This window comes from Tympanuchus pallidicinctus, unplaced genomic scaffold, assembly GCF_026119805.1.
Source record: "Tympanuchus pallidicinctus isolate F22 unplaced genomic scaffold, pur_lepc_1.0 scaffold7, whole genome shotgun sequence".
Lineage (NCBI taxonomy): Eukaryota > Metazoa > Chordata > Aves > Galliformes > Phasianidae > Tympanuchus > Tympanuchus pallidicinctus.
In genome coordinates, this window is record NW_026294791.1 from 26,789,762 (window position 1) to 26,814,814 (window position 25,053).

At 43.9% G+C, this 25,053-nt stretch overlaps 2 protein-coding genes and 1 long non-coding RNA gene across 3 annotated transcripts in view; 2 read left to right on the top strand and 1 right to left on the bottom strand.

The window, feature by feature from the left end:
* Window positions 1-25,053, top strand: part of LOC128072182 (uncharacterized) — a 406,177-nt gene that overhangs the window by 179,960 nt on the left and 201,164 nt on the right. The gene's annotated exons all lie outside the window — the stretch shown is intronic.
* Window positions 1-25,053, bottom strand: part of NIBAN1 (niban apoptosis regulator 1) — a 59,050-nt gene that overhangs the window by 16,249 nt on the left and 17,748 nt on the right. Inside the window, exons 2-5 of the mRNA XM_052665668.1 lie at window positions 18,878-19,008; window positions 17,324-17,455; window positions 16,535-16,649; window positions 15,028-15,195 (exon numbers count right to left, since the gene is read on the bottom strand). Of these exons, the coding sequence (XP_052521628.1) occupies window positions 15,028-15,195; window positions 16,535-16,649; window positions 17,324-17,455; window positions 18,878-19,008 (546 nt within the window). The remainder of the gene's footprint in view (window positions 1-15,027; window positions 15,196-16,534; window positions 16,650-17,323; window positions 17,456-18,877; window positions 19,009-25,053) is intronic.
* Window positions 725-2,298, top strand: LOC128072196 (uncharacterized). Its single transcript, XR_008202166.1, has 3 exons — window positions 725-876; window positions 1,547-1,612; window positions 1,958-2,298. It is a non-coding gene; the product is annotated as an uncharacterized LOC128072196 (long non-coding RNA).

Below are 25,053 nucleotides of genomic sequence, written 5' to 3' on the forward strand. Positions count from 1 at the left end.
GGCAGCAATTAAGAATGTAAGATACTGATAATTATCTCAGTGACAGCACGATGTGGGCCCTTGAGAAATTGCTGAACTCTGACTTACCATTCCCCAGTACTCTTCTACTTCATTTGTTTTGCTGTGGAATAGGAGATTTTTTCATGAGCAATAACAATGGGACAAAGTAAGCTTTTTGCTTGTGCCAATTAAGAAATTTCTAACAAACCTGTTGTGCTTTTTCCCAACATTTCAGGAATGTTTAACCCCAGCTCTGAATTACCTGCTGCTGTCTGTGGGTGCTACTGCTAGATGGTAGCTCGTCCCCAGCCTGCAATGATAGCCTGCAGACACTGTGTTGTACAGAGGAGCCTGCAGCACTGAAACACCTGCAAACAAGTGGCTAGGCTAGTTTGCTCTAAAACACCAGGGAGCCAGCCATGACATGGAAATTCTGTCTCTGGCAACTTCTTCTTTCCATACTGCAAGAATTTTGAGCTATTTGCAGTCAACAGTCTCCTTCACATGACAGCATACAAAAACACACCTAAGTAAAGCTGTAACAGCTATCATGAAGCAAAACAAGTTCATTGTGATCTGGGGAGAAATTCCTCTGCCTCAGAAGGTGGAAAAGCTCTCTAAAGAAATGAGGCTGCTTGGCAAACCTAAAGAAGGCTGAAAAACCACAGCTGAAATAGATCAGGAATCCAAGTGCTGCCCATGCTGAGTAACAGCTTCAGGATTACCGTGAGGATTATTATTGTAGGAGAACAACAAAGCCATGACAATTTATTGTCTCCTCTGCAAGGTTAACAAGTTGCAGCACTGATCAGCTGAAGTACTATTGTGTGCATGCTAGGAAGAAAGGAGGGAAGAACAATGTTAATTCTATCAAAGGTAAGTATGCTGCTTTTGAAGATGCTGGTATGTATAAGTAATTGTTATGCTAAGTCAGAGATTAAATTCTCAAGCCTTGCCTGACAAGAAAGTCATGCATTTGATGTGTTCAGGAAAGTTTCTAAAGACAAAAGCTTTACAGGAGGCTTGCATGCACACCAAGGGCAATAGAGGGATTATACAAATTATAGCGAATTTGGAAGATTAACACTATGTTAACTCCCCTTCTATCTTCTCCCTGCATTTTACCAGCTGGTAGGCACCACCCCTGTTTTGCAAATACTCAGAGGTTCTGAGAGATCAAACGATTTCTTCAACACCACACAATGATCAACCAAGAGAACAAAAGGCACATAAAATCTCAATCTCTTTTTCAGCGCTACCTCCTTAATTTATAGCATTTATAATAGCAAATCATAAACCAGGATGCAAAAATACCATTTTAAGAGTTGTACAGTCAGACTGCTTGCTGCCAAGAGAAGATCCTCTGATGGCAGCTTGGACAAAAGAATGGAGTACTCCACCTGTAAAATTGGTGGAGTGCTGCATCTGAAAGCTTTTGTCCTCCTGAAAGCAAACTCTGAATGTTTAGACCAGGCTTAGCTGGAGGAAGGGAGAGTGCAGCTCTTCAGCCCTCCCATTGTGACTCACATGTTTTGTTTCTCCACAGCTGTGCTCCCTCCTAACCAAAAGGGACAGCAGAGCATCCAAAGGGCTGCATCTTGGACCTGCCAAGGTGACGATTTGCCAGTGCTGACAAGTCTCTGCTCTCAGATCATGGAGTTTTAAATCCCGTGCTCAAGGGAGTGCTCTGTTCTCACTGTTCCCGACCCACAGAAAAGTGGGAGGAAGGTGCTAAAAAAACAAGAGCAATTCTCTGTATAGTTCATGGGAACGGTGTCAGGCTGTAATTAGCATAAAATCCCAAATCACACATTCTTTCCTGTGTCAGTAAGCACAAGAGAACACCACAGTTATGGTAGTCTTACTGCAAATACAGCTCAAAGTAAAAAGGAAGCTTTATCCTTTCAAGGCCTACTGTCATTGCTTTAATGTAAGCAATTTTTGTGGCTTTCCATAGGAGGAAAGGATTGCATCAGAGATAACGCACTGAGCAAGCAGATCTGTCCAGAGCTGGACTGCGCAGAAGCTGTTGGCAATGGACACAAGAGGCACATTGATGGGAAATGTCTTGAGAAAAGGGAACTGTACCCAAGATGAAAGGAGCTGCAGTGCACATCCTGCAGGATTTCAGGAGGGAAGAACCAGTGTAAGACAACTAGCAGTTTATGGAAAGGCTAGAAGGCTGTGGACAGATTGGCAGCCAGCTGCATTCTAGCAGGGCAAAGCAAGGCAAACAGTGAGTGAGCTGTTGGGTAGTAGCCCTGCTTTCGTGCAAGACAGAGGATGGTGCGTGGGAGATGGAAGCAGAAACTGCAGCTGCAAGCAGGGCAGGTGGCAAACCCCTATTGTGTCAGGAATGATTGCTCATCTGCAGAAAGGACAACCTGTGCTTCCCTCTGGGGCTTCCCCTGATGCAGCTGGTGCCTATCACAAGCCATGGATCTGCACCCACTGCTGTAGAACCCGAAGCATGTCAGGGAGCTCAATGCAGCAGTGGCTGTGAGTCCTCCTCCAACTCTCACACAATGTGTGGGGGTTGTGTGCTGGTGCAGTGTCTTATTACCTCTGGTTCCAGGTTTCTTTGAAGCTAACCTGGGTTGCAGCAGGTTATGTATTCTGGTGACACAATGGAACAGGTTGCCCAAGGAGGTTGTGGATGCCCCATCCCTGGAGGCACTCAAGGCCAGGCTGGATGTGGCTGTGGGCAGCCTGCACATAGCAAGGAGGTTGAAACTAGATGATCATTGTGGTCCTTTTCAACCCAGGCCATTCTATGATTCTATATGTAAAGGCACACCTTAACACAGATCGCTCTTCTTTCTGTGCAGTAATCACTGTACTACCTCAGTCTGCTTTCCTACTTGTGCCATATACATGGCTTCCACAACCACAGCAAGCTGGAAACATCTGCTCTGCATGTGTGATGTACCTTATTGTCCTCTGCCTGGTCCAGCTGCTGCCCTCCTCAAAACAGAAAACTGTCCTTTCCTTTAGGGTAGCCTGTATGCACACACATAGGCTTCTAGCTCCACCTTCGAGCTCTATCTCTTTATGAAGGGAAGAGCCAAGCACAGAAAGATTTAATTGTCACTGGACAAGAAGCAGTTAGCAAATAAATCTTCAACAACATTGCAAGCTGTAAAGTTTACTGAATGTCCTCCAGCATAATGCCTGTGAGACTTTACGGGCACCCACACTGATGCTACGTGCTTAATACAGGCTCCTCTGCACTTGGAAAGTTCCCCGAGCAGCTTCTCCAGCTGCTAATGGATAGAACATCTGCTTGTTTGGGGAGAGCAAAACAAAATTCTGTTTGGTCTCTTTTATTTCGAAATAAGAAAAGCCACACAGAGACTCTATTTCTCATACCCCAGCATGCAGCCTAATTCAAATAACAAATGCAGATAAGATACTGCTAACAGTGCATTCCTTTTATAAACATAACACAGAAGCAGTTCATTCACAGAGTAACTGCTGCAAAGCTCCTACTGAAAAGAAGAAAAGACAACTGGAAATACCGTGACTTTCTGCATCTCCCCACATCACTTATCTCACGAAGACACAGTGCTTTCAGTGCTGCAGAAAGCTGCCTGTAGGCACGAGCCTCCTCACAGTGTATGTCCCTCCAAAAATAAATCTTAAACCTTCGCTGATCGAAATGATGCTCAAAGGACCAGGCTCCTCAACACCCACTAAGCGTAGTGGGCACTAATGAAGTCCTGGTGCCAAATCCATAACACAGGAGGTCCCATGCCTAATTTTGGTCACATCCAATGTTTTGGCCACTGTCAGAATTCTGTCCCTTAATGTGGTTCTTCATGTTACCCAGTACAGCTCCTTGGTGTCACCCAGCAGATGCCTGGTCAGACAGCAGTAATGGGCCACCTTCAGCCCCAGGCTCCCACACATGTGCCCAAAGGCAGCAGCATGGACTAGCTGCCCTGCTGTTCTCAGCCTCACCTGGCGTCATAGACTGGCCAGTCCTACCCTAGTCAAACACAGAAATTTTCTGTGCAAAACCTTCTAGAAACAGACTCTGTTACCAGAGGCAGTAAGTGCCTTAGGGCTCGCTGCCTGGTGCTAAAAGTGTGGATTTTCAGCAAATATGGATGATAGGAAATCTGTGTTCAACCATTCCAATTCAAGCGCCTTAACTGCATGTACCACACACTGCTGCATCGGATGATTAATCACTCAGATGGCAATTTCCCTAATTACAACTGAAGGGAGGTACCTCTTTAATAATACATCCCCTAGGCTGCTATGCTGAAGGTTAAAACACTTTTCAATACTCAATTTAGCCTGTGCACCCCTCTGGGCAATCACTGTTATGAATAGGGCTCACTGCTGCAGCATTAAAAAGGAGTACAATGGTCACGACTCCACAGGAACAGGGATAGGTATCTGAAGACAGATAGCTTAGAGTTTACTCCCTTCACAAATGCAAAGTCAACAAGCAAAGTCTTCATGTAAGCAGCAGCATGGCTCATTCCTGTGCTTCTCATAAAGCCTCGTGGCAAAGGCTGTGTTTGGGGAGCTCAGCAAAATGTTTCTGCAGCTCCTGGTGGGACTGTGGTCAGATGCGGTAACCAGACAGCAAGAATTTTCCACCTCCCACAATTTATGGGGTGATCTGCTCCGCTGAGACACCAACAGTTTGCAGTTCCCTCCTGCATCCCTCCTGCAAACTGGGCCTCGCTCATTTCTGGATGCAGCAGCAGCATTACAGCGTGGAGCTGCTCAGGGCCAAGGAGCTGCAGTCAGGATATTTTACGATGTGTAAAAACCGTGCATGCCATTCTTCAAAACCAGCAGAGTGCCTCAACTGCAATCCAGTGAATATCCCTCTCCCTTACGGGTTTTTGTTACGCTAGATTTATTACTTTTGTTGTTAATAATAATAAAGGGGTATATGGGCTGTGGACAAAGTACTTTACCAAAGCTAGCTAAGGCCATCGAGAGCAATCTAAGTCTTTGGCTGACATTTAACAAATAGCTGAGGCCCAGAGAAGATGAAGATGAACCAGTGCTAACACGGAATCCAGAAGCCTGAGCTCACAGAGTACAGGTTTTAATTAAAGAAATGCTGATCCTGACAATCCGCCCATCGTTCGACTTCCAAAACTCAGAAGCAGTCCACCCTGCTCCCTCTGCCTCCTGCAGCACCAACATCTGTGCATGCTCCTATGCTGGAGGCTGAGGACAGGTTGGTTCTGCAGTCAGTGGATGTTATTTTCCACATGGGTCCTGAATTCTTCTTGCAGGTAACTGTGGATGATGCCACAGCTGATGCCAAGCAATCTTATAGCAATGGTAGTATTTATATATGATAGTGATGCAGTCAGCCTGGCTCTTCTCTACTTCCTTACTAATTTAATTAATTAAATTAGAAACCTTGTTTAATTTCATATAACCTCACAGTAAAACATTCTTGCTCCCTCATCTACTTGGTGAAAACCTAGCTTAGATGATGGCAGTGCCCTTGCTGATCCCCTTATGTAGCATCTTCCTGGGACAAGAAAAATCTCTGGCTCTACAGTGTTGGTGAAGGGCTGTGCTTCTTGGGAGGCTGTGAATAGAGCAGTAGGAGGTGGACAAAGCTGAATAGTATTTGGGATTTTCAGTGTTTTACTTTTGGTTTCAGCAGTCTCAAAAGATGGTGCTTCCACCACTTCTTGTTTGTACTGGACATCACCCTCAACAGAACAGTTTCTGTGATAAGATTTGCAAGTCAAACTTCTCCCAATTCCCTTCCAAGTCATCCTCCTCTCACCCCAGCATCTGTTTCTTTTGAACATATTTAGATTGTTGTGTTTCCCCTGCTTTCCATTAAACATGCTTTTTAATAATAATAAAAACAATCTATTTGATTTTTCTAATTGAATTTTTTTTAAAAAATAGCCCATTTAAAACAAAGGCTGGTAAAAAAAGAAAACAGAAAATATCCATTCCAAAGCAAAGGGGGGCTGTAGAAAGAAAGGGCTATTATATTCGAGAAGTGAGGTATCTTAGCCATCTCAATACGCAGGACACTGCCAGCTCTCGTAGTGGCACTTTGAAGAAAGCTTCACACTGCCAACTGATTTTGGTGAAAGCATCTGGAGAACACTGGGGAGTCAGAGATGTTCCTGCAGTTAAAGAATGATTCCACCAACCTCCCTACACCACTATTAGGGGATGCCTATCAATACAAATAAGCGAGAACACCAAAGAGCAGTTTCCCTCTCTATGAATGATCTATCCAGCACAGGTTTCCTGCAGTAGTGTTTTTTTTTTTCCCTATTATTTCAGAGAATACCCTCCTGGGATTCAGTTGCTCTGGCTAAGAACCGCAGCAGTTACTGCTGGTTGCTCATCCAGTTTCTGTTAATGATGAGTAACTTTCTCCGAGGTGGTGCATGAGCAATATCATCACATGGAAAATGATGGACACAGAGAACAGGCCAAGAGAGAGTCCTGGCCCAGAAGTTGTTATGAACAGATGTGCAAAACCAAGCCATCATCTCCTTATCAGATGGCAAAAAGAAGTCACCTGAGTTCTTAGGTATTTCAAGAGCTACTGCTTGTACTACAGAAAATTGCTAAGGAAGGCAATGGCCATAGTCTCCAAAAGCTGAGGTCCTGAATATTTCTGTCTCTTAAAAACCAAACAAAACAGTCCTGACACACAGAACTTCACCCAAGGGCTAAGTAAATCCAAGTGAATTCATCTTCCTGAATGTGAGGAAATTAGGAGGACTGGGGAACTGCACTTCATGGGATGACAGCCTGCTCTGGGCTGGTAAGCAACTACAGCACCCCAGAGATATATCTCTGAAGGAAAGAACACACAGTTTAGTTTCACAAAATGAATGCTGTCATATTATTATCCCAAACTGAGTTGGAAGTGAAGTGTAACAGCTTGATCTGAGAGGCATCAATCTCACAGCTCTGATGTTTTCCGGAGAGCTATGTGCGGTGTATTATTCATAGATCATGTGGTACAAAACTGCTAACCACTAACAGAAGCAAGATGAGGTCATTTCCAAACAGGATACAACCCTGCAATAATACTCTGCATTTATAGCAAATAAAGTTTTGCAGCACAAACTCCCTCAGAGAAACATTACACCAGAGTTTCAGATGGGTGCTTCGCAGCATGCATTGCCTGTATTAAAGCTGCTCAAAGTAGCACCTCCCTCTGCCAGGAGCATCACCCTGGGGTTTTATAGCCTAAACCACAGCATCATCCATCTCCGATAATACCCAAGTGCTTTACAAACCACTCCTGGTAAAGATGATCATTTTTTCTACCGCTGACCTTTGAAGCTGCAGCCCAAATACAGCCTTCCACCTGCACCAATGAGTCTCTTCACAGCTACTAAAATAGGCTCAGGGGGTGGCTGCAAGGCAGTGCCTCTTCTGCACCACCTCCTGCTTTGTACTACGTTAGAAATGAAAGATCAGACCACAGTGGGAGGTGATGTAAGTAGCAAGAACATCACTTCAATTAAGATTTTACACACATTAATCATCTTGGCATTTCAGAATGAATACACCTCCCACTGACTGAAAAGCCCAACTACGGTACAAGAAAGAGAGGCGTACTGGAAAAGCCAAAGCCATGCTGACTGAAGGAACTGATGTCACAGACGGAAGACACCCTGTATAAGGAAAAAGTAGTCTCATTTTAAGCAAATCATACAGCATGTTCTAAATTCTCTTCTAAAATATTTCTTTTTTTTTTTTTTTTTTTAGCACCTTGCAGATCTTGTCAGAGATTTTCACTGCAAAGTGGTGTTGTAAGTTGTGACGATGCTGATACTTCCACCAACATCTACTCCCCAGTTTTGAACCCGTATTTGGGCTTGTGGGTCAAGTGAGAGACACGGAATAGACCAACCATCACCTCAGCCACTCAGATGGGGTAAAGGAGAGATTTCACCCTGTTAACCATCAAGTGATTGAATTAACAAGTCAAAAAGCAAGCTCCAGGTCTGAGTTGGACAGGAGAAATGCTATGTACTGCCTGCACTGTGCTTTTGCCCAGCCACAAAGTATCACACAAAACTTCAGAGCAGAAAGCTACTGTACTTTAACATCAAAAAAGGTGTTTTTGGTATTTTGTGGTCATCAAAGCAATTTCCCACTCAGTTCTACTTTATTTGGTCCTTCTGCACATTATCGGAAGGAGATAATTCTGAAAATGATACCCGAAAAAGAAACTCCTTTTCTTCACCTGCCCTCTCCAGATGAGAAAAGCCATCCCATTTGCAACAGAAGACTCATAAACCTCTTCCAAGCCCTATTTGGATTCGTGCTTTTAGGGATAAAGATGAGCAGTCCAGCACCAGGTTTAGGGACAGTGAGATGCATGCAGAAGGGATGGCAAAGAGAGGACAGTGGACAAGGAGGACAGTATTTCTCCTGATACAGCCGACCTTATCTTCATCTCGAGCATCTAATATCACCTTCTCAATCTTTATCAGCACTTCAGTAATTATTCTGAATTACAGCCCAAGAGTTGGCAAACCATTATGTACACATAGTGCTGGAACGACAGAAATAATGATGAGAAAAACACCTGTCAGCTAAATTTAGAGCTGAAAAAGGAAATGTGGGCCCAGCCAGTGGCAACCCAAAACAGCAGAGATGGAGGAAAAAATCTGATGGTGTCTCAGTTCTGCTATTGTAGTGTGCAGTGTGAGATTAAAAGGAAATTTTGTATTCATCCCTTGCCTAATGCATTTATTTATGGAACTTTTCTATTTTTTTCTCTTTTCTTTTTATTGATGGCTTAATTGCAGACTTAATTAACAGGATACAGTTTTGAAAGTCCCTTAGCTTCCTGTGTCGTGATGGTGTTTATCAAGATACGGATGTGAAATCAAACCAGATGAAAGAATCTAAAAACAAGAAGTGAAACTGCATCTCCCCAAATTAGCTAGTTGTATTTTCCTTCTCATCACACAGACTTCCCTGCACCGCAGCACCAACCGGTTGGGCTTCTTCCCTTTTAACAGCAAATACCAAGTGAAACTCAGTAGCTGGTAACCTCATACAGGGAAAGGAAAAGACCTCATAAAGTGACAAAATAATGAAAGAAACATTCAGGAGAAACTTCTGTCTGATTTACAGGGCATGCAAATGTAAAGAACTGAAAAATGAAGGACATTTCCCTCATTACCGCTATTCTGGCACTGACAGCACTTCACTGCTGGGGATGAGGTGGGCACCTCACTAGCAACCTGCCCCCTAAAATGGGAGGGGTGCAGCTCTCACCACTTCTCTGTTTTCCACAAACAAAATGGGGATGGAGAGGGAATGAAAATAAGACCAAACTGTGGGTGGAAGTGGAGGGACCATGGAGATAATGGCAAACAGATGATCTGCATGCCACAGTCCACGTCTAATCTGGAAATAGCAGGTTAAGAAAAGGGAGTTTAAAATGAAGCCACTTCAACACTCCACTTCAACTCAAGCACAGCTTCTTTAAAAACCTGAAAGCTTTTAAAACTAAGTGTTACATGAAATCTCATGCTGATGAAGGTCTGAACTCGACAGAAGCTTGAGAAGAACTCTCTGGAATCACAGAACATCCCAGAGTCGGAATGGACTCACAAGGACTGTTGAGTCCAATTCCTGGCTCCACACAGGACCATCCAAACCTCAGACCATATGTCCAAGAGCATTGTCCAGAGTTTCCATGAGCTCTGGCAGCTCGGGGCTGTGCTCACTGCCCTGGGGAGGCTGTTCCACGCCCATCGCCTTCTGGGGCAGAACCTATTCCTTCCATCCAATCTGATTCCTGCATCGCAGCTTCATGCTGTTCCTTTGGGCTCTAAAAGTAAGAGTGAAAGGTTAGCAGCTCCTCCTGGTCAACCTAAGAATAATTTAAGGCAAAACTTGGGGATGGAAAGTCAAAAAAAGGTTCTATGGGCAGAAAAATGCACTTCATGTTGTCCCTTCTATCAGGAAGTTGATATGAAAATGATATTAGAATATATAGTATAGTCACGTGCATCTTCTTCTGACAGTTATTTCTTGACTTGGCACATTTGCCAATTTAAACTTTTAGTTTTCAATTTTGCAGAAACAATGAAGGCATTATGACTACCCTGGGAACCTACCGCAAGTGTTTTACAACACAAGAAACTGACTAACAAACGCTGAAAGCTTAATCGTGTAGCACTGTGCCAGAGATCTGTGTCTTCTCTGTATGTGGAATTATCTCTATCAAGAGACATCACCAAATATTATTACTCTACGCCACGTTTTACTATTGACTCTGCATTTGCTGGCATAGAAGAAGCCTCTTCAGCAATGAGCATTTCTTTGGCTGATCCACACTCTATATTTAGAGACCTCCCCTGAACATTATCTTTCTATATGCATATTCAAGTAATTTAACTAATTTAACTCACCCTTTCATTTCCAACCACCAAAAAGCTTTGAAATCAGCAAATATGCATTTTACAATGTTTCACATCCTCTGCCTTAGGTAATAAACTCAGTGAGAAAGAAATCACAGCATTTCAGAGCTGCACACAGTGTCCTTTAATGCAGCTCACTGATGCTTTCAATTACAAAGGTATTGGTAAAGACTGGGAAGTTTGGAGGGAAGGAAGCTTTTGATGGAGCTTTTGTAAACTAATTCTGAGATAATGAGCAGGACACACTGATTGTGCAAATAGCCTATTAGCCTTTATTGTTCCTAGAAGAAAAAATTTAAGAGAAGGGTCATACACAAAAATGATGCAGACAAGTTTTAATACTCATTTGACTTAAGCTCAGCCAGAAAAGGGTACTGACGGCAAGTACAGCTTATGTGAAGTTTGCCAGGTCTGGCACCCCAATTACTGCAGCTCTTACAACCAGCCCAGGCCTCTGGACCCCCAGCACGAGCTCCAGGCCCCAACATCTCCTCACCATCTGGCTCAGACCTCAGACCTCAGATCATTCAGTTCCAGTCCCAGCCCTATGGTCTCTATGGTCACAGGCTCCTATGCCTCCCCTTGTGCTTGACAGATACCCTGAACTCAGTTTTGCTGGTGAGTGAAGCTAATGGACATTTACACCAGATGGAATTCCATCAGGAGAGCACTAAGGGCTCACTAGCCCTGGCCCTGCACAGGCAGTCCCTGTGCTCTGCAGTCCCTTCTCCCACAGCAGGCACGGGGACCTGTCACACACATCCAGCTGGGAGCTGGCACTCCAAACCTGCAGGGTGCCCATGATGCCGGGGCTCCTTTCCTACCTGCTGGCACTCGGGACCCCAGCACACATCCAACAGAGAGCAGCCTTACCCTGGAAAAGCGTTACAAGTGGAGGTCGGTAAAAAGGCATGCAGACCGAGGTGATATCAAGTGTGGGGTTTGGCTGGGCTCACCACCCTCCTGTCTGCACCTCACTGTCACTTCCATCTCTTTCTTCCTCACCTACCCCACGTTTGTTCCTCTTCAATCCACTACAGCCTTTTCCTTTTCCCACCTTTGCTTTTTTTCCCCTAAATATCCCATAACAAATCTCACACGTTCCCAGCCTCCTGGAAGACACCCTGAGACATACTTTACACAATCCCCAAGAGTTTTTCCCCTGCATCCCACAGCAAGTCCTGTCCTCATTCAGGCAATGGCAGCCTGGGTAGGCTTCTGGGCACTCTGGCACTGGGACCGTGAGCTGGGCCTCCTCCTCTGAGTTCCTCTATGCCCCTCAGCCCATCATGATCCTGCTGTTGCTCCCTGGGAATTGCTGCTTTCAGCAAGGAGCCCTGAATCACACAGCCTCATAACTTCAGGTCCCCAAAGCATTTGACCTCCTCTGCAAAGCCTAAGGCATCACGAAAGCTCTTTGCAGAAGAGCAGAACGGGAGCTGCCCAGATGAATCACGGAACTTGGATGATTTCTATGCTCAGATTAATCTATCCATCAACTTTCAGAATCAGGCTAACGAATGGAATCTCTGTGTACACATCCTGTTCACCTAGAATAATTTCAGCACCAGTCCTGGTTGGGTTAGGTACATTTTAAAGCTTGTTTAATTTATTTCACCTGAGCTGTACTCAAGAATGGTGCAAAACGTCTCCTCATTCCATCAACAATGAATGAAAACATTGTCTCGTTGAACTCATTATCAATCAGGATAAAAGAAAGCTGAACACAACAGGAAATTTGAAGGGAAAGGAAAAACCCACAGCACATGCATCTGACTCATACCTGCAAGTAGCAATCACTAAATCCAACCACTTTTGTAATTATTCTTCTGACCATGAGCTCTGACCAGAAAACCCAGAAACACAGGATGGACCAGTTATTTAAAAAGAGAGACTCAGAAAAGAGTCAATGGCTGAATCCCAGGGCAGCTCCCATGACAAAACCACACGCTGATTCACTTGAGGTTTGTGTTCAGAAAGAAGTAGCATTTAATTCTGCTTCCTGGGAGAAAGAGTCTAACTAAAAACTTCTCTGAATTTTTGGCTGAAACCCAGTGTGATACATTCCTTTCCAGAACTCCTAGTGCTATTTTACAGAAAAGACAGAAAGGCACCTTCTGATCAGACATTACATCTGCCTTTCACCTACCCTTGCCAAGTCTGCCCTGGCAGGGGAGAGAAGTGGAGAATGCTGCCTTGGCCGCTGCTCCTCGCCCACTACGTTCTATTCCACAGTCAAACTGGGAGGATCATTTGCTTCAAGCACAGAGTTAGGGTTACTGAGGTCAGTGATCATTTTTCCATTGACAGCACTTAGGTTTCTAGCAGATGGTACGAGTCCAAGAAATCAAGAAAATACTGGGTCCCATCTCCTTAGCCAGAAAAACCTGTTCAAGTTTACCAGTGAAACAATAGGTCTTAATCCAAACTGTCTTTATCTCCCAGTCTGTTGAGAAGAAATAGTGTGATAGGAAGGATGAGTGTTGTTAAAGGTACTCCGGTGTCACTTTGGTGGGGTAACAACTTGACCATAGAAAAAGCTGAGAGGGACAAATCCTGGAACAGATGCATAAATGAGCATCAGCTGAGCCACATGAAATATAATAAAACACAGACTTGCAGGCACTGGAGATGGAAAAGACCTGTTAGGTCATTGAATCCCAGCTCTTGCCAATTCCGAATTGTCCCCTGGAGTAATGTGCTGAACTTTAAGGGAAAAAAATAAATAAATAAAAAAATAAGGCTGCCAAAAGCTTTGTCAAGCCTGTTACACTTGCTCCAGAAGAAGGAAATGAAAAACCCAAATCTCACGAACAGGCTTCAAGTCATGGAAGACTGACAGTGCCAGGAAAACTTGATTATATCCCCATCTACTCACCAAACCCTGGTGAGGAAAAAAGGGGTGGCTTCCCAAAGTCCAGAGCACTTTCTGTATGACCACATGTGAAATCAGGCTAATCAGAACCATAAATCACAGAGGCAGGCTTTACCTTTGGGCACATCAGGGGAATGCAGGCTCCTCTGCCAGCTATGCAGGGAGTATTTATTGAGACTACAGACTTGAACTATTTGGAAGTGCCAGATGAAGGTGTGCTCCTTCTAGACTGATGCCTCTAGCCTATGCTAATCTACTCCTGAAAGTCTGTATAGTCGCCATGTTTGGTATCATTACCGCATCGTTCTAGCCCTCAGTTCCCCACACCTACACAGATTTGCATTGGAGTTGCTCTGCCTGGTTTGTACAAGGCTGGCAGTGCTGGAAAGGCTTGCTGTGGCTCTCCAGCTTCAGCATGAGCACAGCAAAGGGGGCCCAGAGCATGCCAGGGAAGCATACACCACCTGCTGAGTGCAGGGACTGGGAGTCCTGCATGTCCTGCAGAGGCAGTGCCTGCCATCACCCACCACAGAGCACCATGCAAAGTACTCAGCATCCTAGGGGACTGCCTCAAAGTACAGTAATATGTGTTTTCATCATGGGAATGCAGTCTTAAAGGGGATTGGAGATATCGTTGGCAGCAGAGATGAGAAGAAATTAAGAATCCAGGGAGGACAGCATGAGACAAATGTTTGAGGGTAATAGGGTGAAGCTGATGACCAGGAAACTAAAGTCATGGCTAAAAACAACACAGGGAGCAACTGCTGTAAGCAAAACAGACCCGTCACACAGTGTACTCTCAATTAAATTATCTACAAGCATGGGCTTTCAGGCCTAAGTAGATGAAATTGTTGGAGACATTCCTGTGTTTTTATCTGCAACCAAAGGCAGCAGAGCAGATGGGACTCGAAACCAATACTACAGGCATGTAGGAACCTGGACACCAGTAGGTCAGCTCGAAGAAAAACAAGGAAAATCACATTAAACCAATCATCTGAAGAACAGAAAAGTATTTCTTTTTTTGAAGGTTCCAACTCACAAATGCTTTTCCAGGTCAACAGGAACAATGTTACTTTTATAATCCCAGCAAGTCACAAGTTGTTTTGCTTCTGATAATGCCTAGAAAACTTCTAGCCCAATGTACCCAGAAAGTGAGATTTAAAACAATTTTTTGTGCAAAGCAACGTACACCATGCCTTACACACAACTCACGTCTCTCTTACAAGGCTCTGCCATGGCTGAAGGCCTGAACTGTCATCTCAGCACCCAACAAAACCAGAAAGTGTTTCATCAGCGATGGTGTATGTAAAAGACATCACAAAATGCACTGAGAGTCCACATTCTCTCATCATTTTACAGATGCAGTCCAGGAGACCTGTGCCACACTTGTCAAGCTTGCAAACACAGGTGAGAATTTAACATACCATGTTTACTAAGCATCTCCTGTGATTTTGCACCAAGATACTGGTTTTGCATGAATTGACAGCAAGAGGAATGTCTCTTTCAAAGCAATTCCCATGTCTTCTATTTGAGTTTCCTGCAGTGCAGCTCAAACCCAACCTAACTCAGCTCCTGGCAAAGCTAGAAAAAGTGTATGTTAATTCATTTCTCTAGGCACTGAAAACTGAACATCTTTCATACATTTTCACAGTTTTGTTTGTTTTTTTTTTTTACTGTAACAGCTATTTAAATCTCTCCCAGGGTAAATAAGGCGCAGGAAGAATTCCTTTTTGCACTCACCGTAGTTGGAGTGTCTCACGCAGTCACTCAGCACTGCACTGAACTGCCTCTGGGCTTCTGGCTCCTGGAAGCAGTAGTAGCTGTGTCGGGCAAACGGCTGCCAGAGATACACTGGGAACTCCCTTGGCAGCTGAACGAAGGCTTGAGCAGTCTCCTTCTCACTCAACCCTACACAGAACACATCCCAACTTAAAATTTGCTGAATTTGAGGAGGGTTGGATCTTTTTCTCTTCTATGGCCTCTTGTTTTGTATTCAAGGCAGACGTAAATCACATACTTTTGGCAATATAATATAAATATTCTATTGGATTGTAACTCATTTCCATGGCAAATGAGTAAATTACCAGACAACTCTGGTCTCTTCCACATAGAGACCACAAAGGGGCATATGGTCTTCCATGCAGAAACAAACTGCATTAAATCATGAAGGAACAGCAGTGATTTCCCTTTGCCCAAGATTTTCACACAGAACTGCATCACGGCCTTACAAACTGTCACTTCAAGCAAGTGATGAAGCAAAGAAATCACAAAGTATGGACCTTTAAAGGTCCCTTCTGACACTGAGGATTCTATGATGATGATCTGTAGCTGCAGCCTGACCCGAATCATTGCATACAAGGGATACTGTACAACATCAATCTTTTCTCAGTGCTGTGCATCCAGACACAAAAGAGTTTCATCTTGGTGAGTGTTCTGCACAAAAGGGCAGAAAGGCTGAAAAAGAGTAACTGAGCCAATCTTTGCAGAGGGTGAGCCATGGGAAGCCTGAAGTGGCCCTAGGATGCTCCACATTGCTCATCCTCAACTCTGGAGCTGAGGTGACAGAGGACACCTCCAAGCTCTGCTGACCCATGCCAGCCTCTGACCATCCTACACCATCAGTACTGTCTTGGGAAAAGGGAAATGAGGGACGCTTCCCAGCAGTCGTAACTTTTAAGTAATATGAGACAGGACTTCAAAAAACACAAAAAAGCCCCCCACAAAAAAGATATCTTCTCATTGCTCTCATCCTTTTTCAAATTTGACTCTACACCATATAGAGATTAAGCCCCTGAACTTTTTCTGTCTTCAGGGACTGGGGAGGGGACAGGGAGAAACCCTGCAACTCCTGCTGCACAAACAACAAATCCAGCAACAGCAACCTTCCTGTCATCTCTGTGGGATGCATCAACACAGGCAGCTGGTACCCAAAAATGGAAACAAATAAACCAGAAATATTAACAAAGCTGGGAACAATAGTGGTGTAGTTCCTGCTTCACTTCTGCACAGATTCCAAAGGGTTTGTGTAGGGATACTGGAAAAATAAAGAGCCAGAATTTCTCTGAACATTTCAGTTCTTGACATCTTTTGTGTATGTCTACTCTGGGATTAAGTTTGGACTTAGAAAACATGCTGTTTGCGTCTTCTGTGAGCTTACTTTAAAGCCTAACCTCGAAGTCTGCCCAGATGTAGCTTCTGTAAGGAAAAGAGCCTGAGGTTTGGCAGTTTAACTTTCACAAAGGCTTACCAACAGGATCTGGAAAATGTTTATCAGACAGCAAATTGTAATCTTCTTCTAAAGTCAGTACTTTGCCTCCTGCAGGAACAATATGATGTTTAGGGCTGAGTCCTTTCTGATAGGCCTGGAAAATCAAGATAGAGGGAGTCAAAAATTGAGATTTAAGGACAGAGAAAGCATAAACTACTCATTTACAAAGCTAATGCATGCATTTCTCAAATGAAAAGTTTTTCGTCAGGCTGAATTTGAGATATACTCACTGGACATGTCAAGTCTAAAATATTTTTAAGTAAAAAAAATATTTAGAAAAGATCTTTCAAAGCTCATCAACCCCAGTGAAGAGTCAGGGACAGAAGGGAAGAGGAAAGGATAGGATTTTCTGCTAAGCTACACTTGTTTGATTTATCAGCCAGGACTCGTTTGACCACAGCAGCTGCCAAACAGAAGTCTTCACTGTAGCCTGACTGAAGCAACATAAAAATTTCTATTTAAAACTCAACAGTAGAAACCTGCTGATGTATTATAATCACATACAAAAAAGAAGCCTTCTGTGATATGCAAAGGTTCAAAGTGCTGTCTAAGTGATTTGCTATGTTCTGCAAATGTCTGTGGCCAATAAAAGGTACTTCAGCAGACCCCCAGGCATCCCTGTGAAGTTTCCAGCCAAGGCTGCAAGGCTGGAGCAGCCTTTCTGGGACATTTCATCTATTGCTAGAAGAAAGGCACTTACAGCAACAAATTCCTCAGATCTCAGTCTCTTGGGGAGCGCTGAAGAACATAACAGGAAGAAACATTTACCTCTTTGGTCTCAAAGCAATCCACAGTGTAGTCATTTTTGATAACAACATATCTGTCCTTCCACTTCTTCACATCCTCAGCAAAATGCAACAACTCTGTTTCATATAAGACAGTCCCAGCTTCTGACTTGGGCTACAAAGAAAATTTTCTAGATTTGAAAGGATTCTGGATCATTTTGAAATTTTATTTCATTTCTGTAAGATTGCTATGAGGGTTTTTGAGCCTTCAAACACAACTGGAAGCAATACACATCTGTTTGAATCACACAGATCTTACAGAAGTAACCAAATTCTTGCATCTCGCGGTGAAGAGGAAGCAGAGAAGCTCTGCCTTTTAACACCACTTCCAGATTTCTGAGGCAGAGAAATTCAGAAGGGGAAATGGGCACAACCTGGAACACAGGAAGTTCCATAAGAACACGAGAAAGAACTTCTTTACCATGAAGGTGACTGGAACAGGCTGCCCAAAGAGTTGGTGGAGTTTCGTTCCCAGGAGATATTCAAAACCCATCTGGATGCTTTCCTGTGCAACCTACTGTAAGGAGCCTCCTTTATCAGAGGGGTTGAACTTGATAATCTCCAGAAGTCCCTTCCAACCTCTATGGTTCCGTGATTCTGTGATCTTTCAGTTGATGTGCTGAATATAAGATAGCTTATAGTTCATTATCTCTTACTTTCCACTATGTACAAAAAATATTTTGTTGGTGCAGCATTATTTATAGCATTATTTATTATGAAACAGTGGATTACTTCACACTTCTTTGTAACACTTTTGCACATGTGATCTTATAACTAGCATGCATTTCTTTGAAAGATGCTGCTTTCCTCTTATGCCACCTTCTGCACCCAACTTCACTGCTTTTCTCTGCACTTCAAGAGCATCAGAAATCCACGATTTTTAACACAGTCAAAAAATTAGACTTGTATTTGCATGGAATCATCATAGAATCACAGAAAGGCTTGGGTTGCAAGAGACCTTTGAGATCTTCTAGTTCAAGCCCCTGCCTATAGAGACACTTCCCACCAGGTTGCTCACAGCCCCATCCAGCCTGGCCCTGAATGCCTCCAGGGAGAGGGCTTCCACAACCCCACTGGGCAACCTGTTCCAGGGTCTCACTGTCCACACAGTAAAGAATTTCTTCCTAACATCTAGTCTAAATATACCTTTTTCCAGTTAAAGCCATTTCCCCTCATCCTGTAATAGACATGCCCTTATAAAAAGTCCCTCCCCAAATAATTTTCATTATATTAAAGCATTAAAACTCTGTGGCTTTATACATGGAAATGTCTAAGAAACTTTGTAAGTATTTCAGGCTTGATTTTTAGAAGCTCTGAGTATCTGCATTGCCCATCAACTTTACTTAAGGGGATTCAACTCTGGAAAAAAACAAGAAAACCAAGTCCAGCTGGTAGCTGATATACTTCCAGTTCATGTTTTTCATATATTACAACTACTAAATGGCTTATTTAAATAGTGTTCACATGAATTATTTCATGAAGGAGAGCAAAGCTGTAGGCAACTTCTGGCTGGGGCCAGGCTTACGTGTCCTCCTACCCTGGTTTTCAGGAACTGGGACTGGGAATTGCGGTGCTGCTCCAGCTCATCCTGCACGTGCTTGCAGAAAGCCACGGCGTACTGGCGTTTGTAGTGTGGGCTGAAGTTTTTGATGATAGCCTCTGTTTTTCCTGAAGGAGAAATAAAGATGAATTATCTTTAATATACACTAACTCAGAAGCTGTAACGCAGAACCAAAGCAGTTTTTACCACCAACTCAAAATATTGCCCAACTGCACCTACGGCCACCTGCTGCCTAGCAGGTCAGGGAACCCTCATGGATGCATTCAGCTGCTGAGTACAGCTTTTGCTCATTCCAGAAGTGACTGAAATGGGCAAAACACATCCCAAGTACATTACTTAAAAACAGGCATCTTTGCCTCTCCCACAGACATACTGCCATGGAGCAGTGAACGCCTGCAAGCTGATAAGCTTCTCAGAGAAACATAATCACAAGTGGTAGCGGGTAGTGTTTACATACTGGATAGCGTTTAGACACGCTAGCCAATTTTATCACATAATCAGATTATAAAGCTGACTCAAAACTCTTGCAAATGATGTTTTCTAGGCTTGGGTACAGAAGTCCCTTCTTTGTTTTACTGTAAACAGACATTTAGCCCCACTGTGTGGAATGCTCATCTTGTATTGTCTTGCTATGATCGAGATCTCATCAGCAGCAATAACAGCAATAAACACATCTGAGGGTCTCATTCCTGGGAATCTTACAGCAATTTACAAGTAATTAATACATTAACTCTAGCAAAGAAATAATAATGCTTTGCAAACAGGGAAGCAAAGCAAGAAGTTAAAGCCATGTGTTTGTATGCAAACCAGAGTGAGCAGCAACACAAAAACCTGAACCTGGACTGTGACAGAGATTTCTGGAGGAGCAGAAATGTCGTTGTTCACACAAAAATAAAAGTCTCCTGGCAAGTCAGACAGCTGCATCTCTCAGCTTGGTGACAATACTGACAGCACAGGTGTTCCAGGTACACCAGCACAGCAGCTCAGAGATGGGCTGGAGCCTCACCTTCCAGCATCTGCAGGTCTGCTGCCTTCACATCAACCTGAAGCCACACTCTGACCCTGTTCCGCCCCACAGACTGACCTGTGGGACAGACCAAGTCACCAGCATGGACTCCAATCCTCCAGTTTCAAGAGATCAGATTTCTACTGATTACAGGATAATAGCAGGACACTGGTGCTGCCAAAGCACAGAATCCCTGCCTGCAGACTAAATTGCTCCAGGCAGAGGCACCAGCTTCTCCAAATGAGTCAAAGCTTTTTCTTCTGGAAGTGGACAGACACAGCTTGCAGAAGGATGCTGCTGGCCCCAGCCCCAGTGGAGTTTTCTGCTCAGGCCTCTGGCAGGGCTATTCCTGCTTGCCACCACAGGGATTTCATTCCCCTGTCTTGTAGCAGTCTGCCACTGTGGGCTGGGGATGCTGGACCTCATTTGCCTCTGCAAGCGGCTGCTGCCTGCATCCTGCAGTAAAAACCTGCAGAGGAAATGGGACAAGGAAAAAGTTCTGGTGCTAGAATAACAGCCAACAATCAAAGGAAATACCTGTAGTTTTGGCAAAGTCCTTCAGTTAGGCTAAACTGGCTCAGAAGGGCGATTCCTCAGCATAAACATTTCTTAGATCAGCTTCAAATATCACAACCCAAAAGGGAACTGTGCCATTCACGATACATATAGTAAAATTTGTGGCCTTAATGCAACTCTTCCATGCAGAATACCATCAGTCAAAGTAACAAATCAAAGAGCAAATGTTTCATGCTGTTTGTTCCAGCCTTGGAACTTGGAATTTTGCAGTGAGGAGGAAAGGTTTTTTGACGGGGCTGTGAATGCCACATGAACTGCAGGAGGATCTGAGGCTGCAGCACTGGGAGCAGCAGGAGCTGTGGGCGGGGGGAGCAGCAGAGCTTTGGGGCATTGTTTGCTGATGGATCTCTTAAAGATTTTGGTTTGCAGAAGATAAAAATACTCTATCGGAAAATAAACATGATGGGAACAGCAATGAGTAATAGAAACTTCCCATGAAATGATAACATGGGGCAACTCGAGATAGAATACTCCAGGGCAGTTCAAAAATGAGTTCCCCTAATTCTTTTCCAAATTTAGTATGGCTCTCTCAGTCAGAGCTGTTTATATGAAGCAAAGCCAGCTTTCCCTCTTGGTTGGTCTGGCAACAGCGCAGCTCCAGCCTGTGTAAATGTGGTAGCAGAAGGGCTGCATGATATATGACCATCTCCAGCAGAAACCTGCAAGCAACCGAAATTACAACCAGGAGAAACAGAGGAGTGATGGAGGTAGAAGGATTTTTGTCCATAGGTCTGCACATGCAGATGTTTGCCCTTTGCTGAGGACCTGGAATACAAAATAAGCTTTCCTAATGCTTCATGCTGCATCTCCTGTTTTACAGAACCCTGCATGCACCTGATCCCAAAAGTTTAGCCCAAGTTACAACGTGTGTTCTAAGGGCAAAATGAATGTCATTGCACTAAGCCACAGGAGGCACCTGCCAGCTGCCCCACTGGAAACAAGACCATCTCCACGGGCCTACAGGAGCTGCTCACCACATTGAGCCACTTACAGTCAAGTAGAGGCAGAGGGGAGGTCTTGCCATCGCTCCCCTCAGCCCCTGGCCAGCACCTCTCCTCCTCACAGCACAACCACTCACACTCAGCAGTGCGCAAACGGGGCCCTAAGAAATACCACCACCAATGATCTGCGTCTCTTTGGAGAGCCGAGGGATTTATCTTCTTACAGCACTGAAGCCCTCTGGAATATATACTTAGTATCCCCAGGGACACGAACTGCAAAAAGCCTCAGTTTATTCCCTTTATTAAAAGCAAACCCTAGACAAAATAAAACCTAAGAGAAACAATAAACATTATACATAGTGAATGCCAGCACTTCAATCAAGTAAGTGTGAAGTGCTGAGACAGAGCAGGGAACAAAGGGCATTTTGGATGGGGCTGTGAATGGGGACATTGTCCTTGTGCTTCTTCATGAGCCCTGGAGCAAGGCTGCCAGGAGGAAATATCCAAAACTCAGTGCGATGTACCCACGCTCACCAGCTCGGAGTGCAGCGCAGGCTGTACACTCTGCCCACTGTAACTTAACAGTACTCAGAGAGTTCAGAAGAAAGCTGCTAACAATATATATATATACACATATGCAAATTAAAAAAAAAAAACAACAACATACAGTCTTCTAGCCCTCCAGGATAGCAGTGAAATGAGCTAAGAAAATAACTTCAGACTTCACCTCATGGGACAATTCCATCTCAAATCCAAGATAAACGCAACCTTCGACTGAGATAATGTCTCAAGCTTGTGATGCTTTACTTGAGCCTTTACTCGATGCTTTCACTTGGCAAAGCTGGATTTCAGTCTTGGCAGTTCTGAAATGTGCTGGATGCTTGCTGTGAAGAGGGAGAAACAGCCTCTGCTTCTGTGGCCCTGCAATACCATGTTCACCATCACCTATTAAATACATCTGAGAAACAGAAAATCAAACCCTCAAACAGTTCTTATCACCTTCCAGCGCTCAGGGATACATAGTAATGCAGTGGGCATTACCCGTGATTCCCTCTTTTCTATGGTTCTTCTTGTATAGCACTCATGGCAACACCAAGAAACTGCAGCAAGCATATGCTCCCGGGCTTCATCCTGCATGTAAAGGGAGGCAACACACAATACTCTGCAGCTGAAAGCATAGCTTGGTCTGGTCTTAATTTACAGAAGCAGTATTCTGATTGTTCATGATGCCTTAATACCTGTTATGAAGAAGTGAGATGGCAGACACTCCTGATGTCTGCAAATCCTGAGTTCTGCTTTGGGTGAACCACCTCTCTTGCTTGCACAGGCAAAACAAGAAGCTGCCCAATGGAGCCACCCATCTCCTCAGTGCAGACATGCTAAATGAGCTGCTTGTGCCCGATAAAATACAGAAAGCCATTATTTACTCTCAGTCTTGTTTTGTACTGATGGAGACTACTCTTATTAAAAACTCACAACACCGCATGGAAACCTGTGTGCGTACCTCTCCCTCAGTGACCCATCTGGAATGCAGATGCTGAACTGCAAGGGCAACATTCCACGTAGCCATCCAAAACTAAAGTCATAGGATGTAATAATACATCAGATCATCATCTTATCCTCAACTCCTTGTGTGCTTAGCCCACGTTTTCTGTAGGAAGATGTTCAAGTCAACATGGTGTTCCTTAAAAAACAGATTTCTTCGCCACTCTGTCCATTGAGGTTATGGGTGTGGAAGCTGTGCTCCACCAAAACCGGAGCTCCTCTCTCTGGGCAGGCTAAGCAAACAAGCGTGCAAGCGCACACAGATCTGATCCATGGCAAAGGAGGAGCCAAAAATAACAAAAATTCAGGCTCACAGCTCTCCCTTTCTACTATTTTACTCGAGTACTTGGCTTTTAACTGAGTGCTCTGTAATGTAAAGCAGGATTTTATACTGAGTTGCATAGATTTCAATAGGCTTATACACCTGTAAGAGTCTTCTCATGCAACTTCATGAGTATTTCATACCTCAGAGACATGGCCAAGTGACTCAGGCCTGGTGGCTTTACAAAAAGTTTTTGTTCAGCTAATGGCATGAGAAGCCTGTGATTTAACTGTGATTCTGCTCTTCCTAAATACCATCTCATTATTAAAAAATACAGAGCAAGTTACAGAGCAGTAACCCTGCTTACACACAGATCACCTCCTGTGTTCTGCTCAGAGGCTCATTCCTACAGACATGCTCCATTCCTCCCTCCCAGACCAAGATGAAGAAAGTTATTCTCAGGAAATTCGTGGACAGGATTATCACGCCTTTGATCTACAGCTAAAACCACCACTATACTAACAGCCCATCTTTGGAAGAGTCACAGATGTCTACAAAAACCTGAAACTCTCCGGAGGTTACTTTCATTACCATCGTGTTGTTTTGATGTCACATCTCCCACCTCTCCCTCTCCCAAGAAGCATCCGAGTCTCTCCATTGCATTTGTTACAAGTGTATTTCTTACAAGGGCAGCTGCTGTAAGGTAGAGGTGCCCAGGGAAGGTGATTTTAGCATCAATCTTCAGTACTAAAACAAGAGGCTATTGTGGTGAGACACACGGGACAAAGGATATCGGCTCCTCCAGGACTCCTGACCTGCGAGAGCTGTGTTGAACCAGGAGCTCTGCAACACCCTAGCACCAAGTCACTCTTTAGGGCAGAAATAACATTTCACAAAGTGCCTTTGCACTTCTGTCAGATTTAAGAAAAACATAACATTAAGAAATAATTATCATGAGTTACATAAAGGCCAAGGCCTGTGGCTAATCTGTCAGAAACAAGGCAGACACGAGCCAAGATTTGATTAATGCTGTGTCAGAGGAGCTTATCACTGAACCTGTTGAAATCTATCCTTTGCTGGGAGTGGGGTTAGAAGCAGAGATGTTCCTCATAAAAAAACACAACACATGGTCAAATTCAACACGAATGAGGTCTGATGGTCCTGTATTTATCGGCTTATTTCGCAGCACCAGCAGGGCACTTAACAAAATGAATGAACCCAAACTAGCTCCTGGGGGCCACAAGAACCTCAAATATGCTTTGAACTAAACTAATCTGGTGAAGGTTGGTGGTTTCAAAGCCTTTTTTCTGTGGTGCTTTTTTTTTTTTTTTTTTTTTTTTTTTTTTGTCTGGAGTATTTTTTAACCTGTATGAGCTACAGGCTTAACCCTTAAGAGGACATCAATCATGTCTTGAGCAGCTTTCTCCAGTCCAGACCTCAGCAGTGCATTACACGTCCCTAGGAAACATTCTGGTACAAGTACCATGACATTTAAACAGCTTTCTGAAAACACAGGCCAGTACTGCATCACCCTTTAAATCAGGATGATGTGATCCCTTTCCCTCCCTCCGTGTGACAGGCATTGCAGTTACTTCACTGCCCAGCCATCTGCCAGATAAAGTAAAGATGCTCGTGGTGAAGGAACAGACAACAGAAATAATCACCCTCAAATCACTACACATTTCTTCAATAGCAGTTAAGTAGCAATAGCTCCCCTCTCCTTGCTATTCTCCTCACAGAATTGCAAGATGTTTTATTCTCCTTTACTTCCACATATGCTGAAAATGAACAAACATCATGGACTGCAAAGGACAATGTCTCA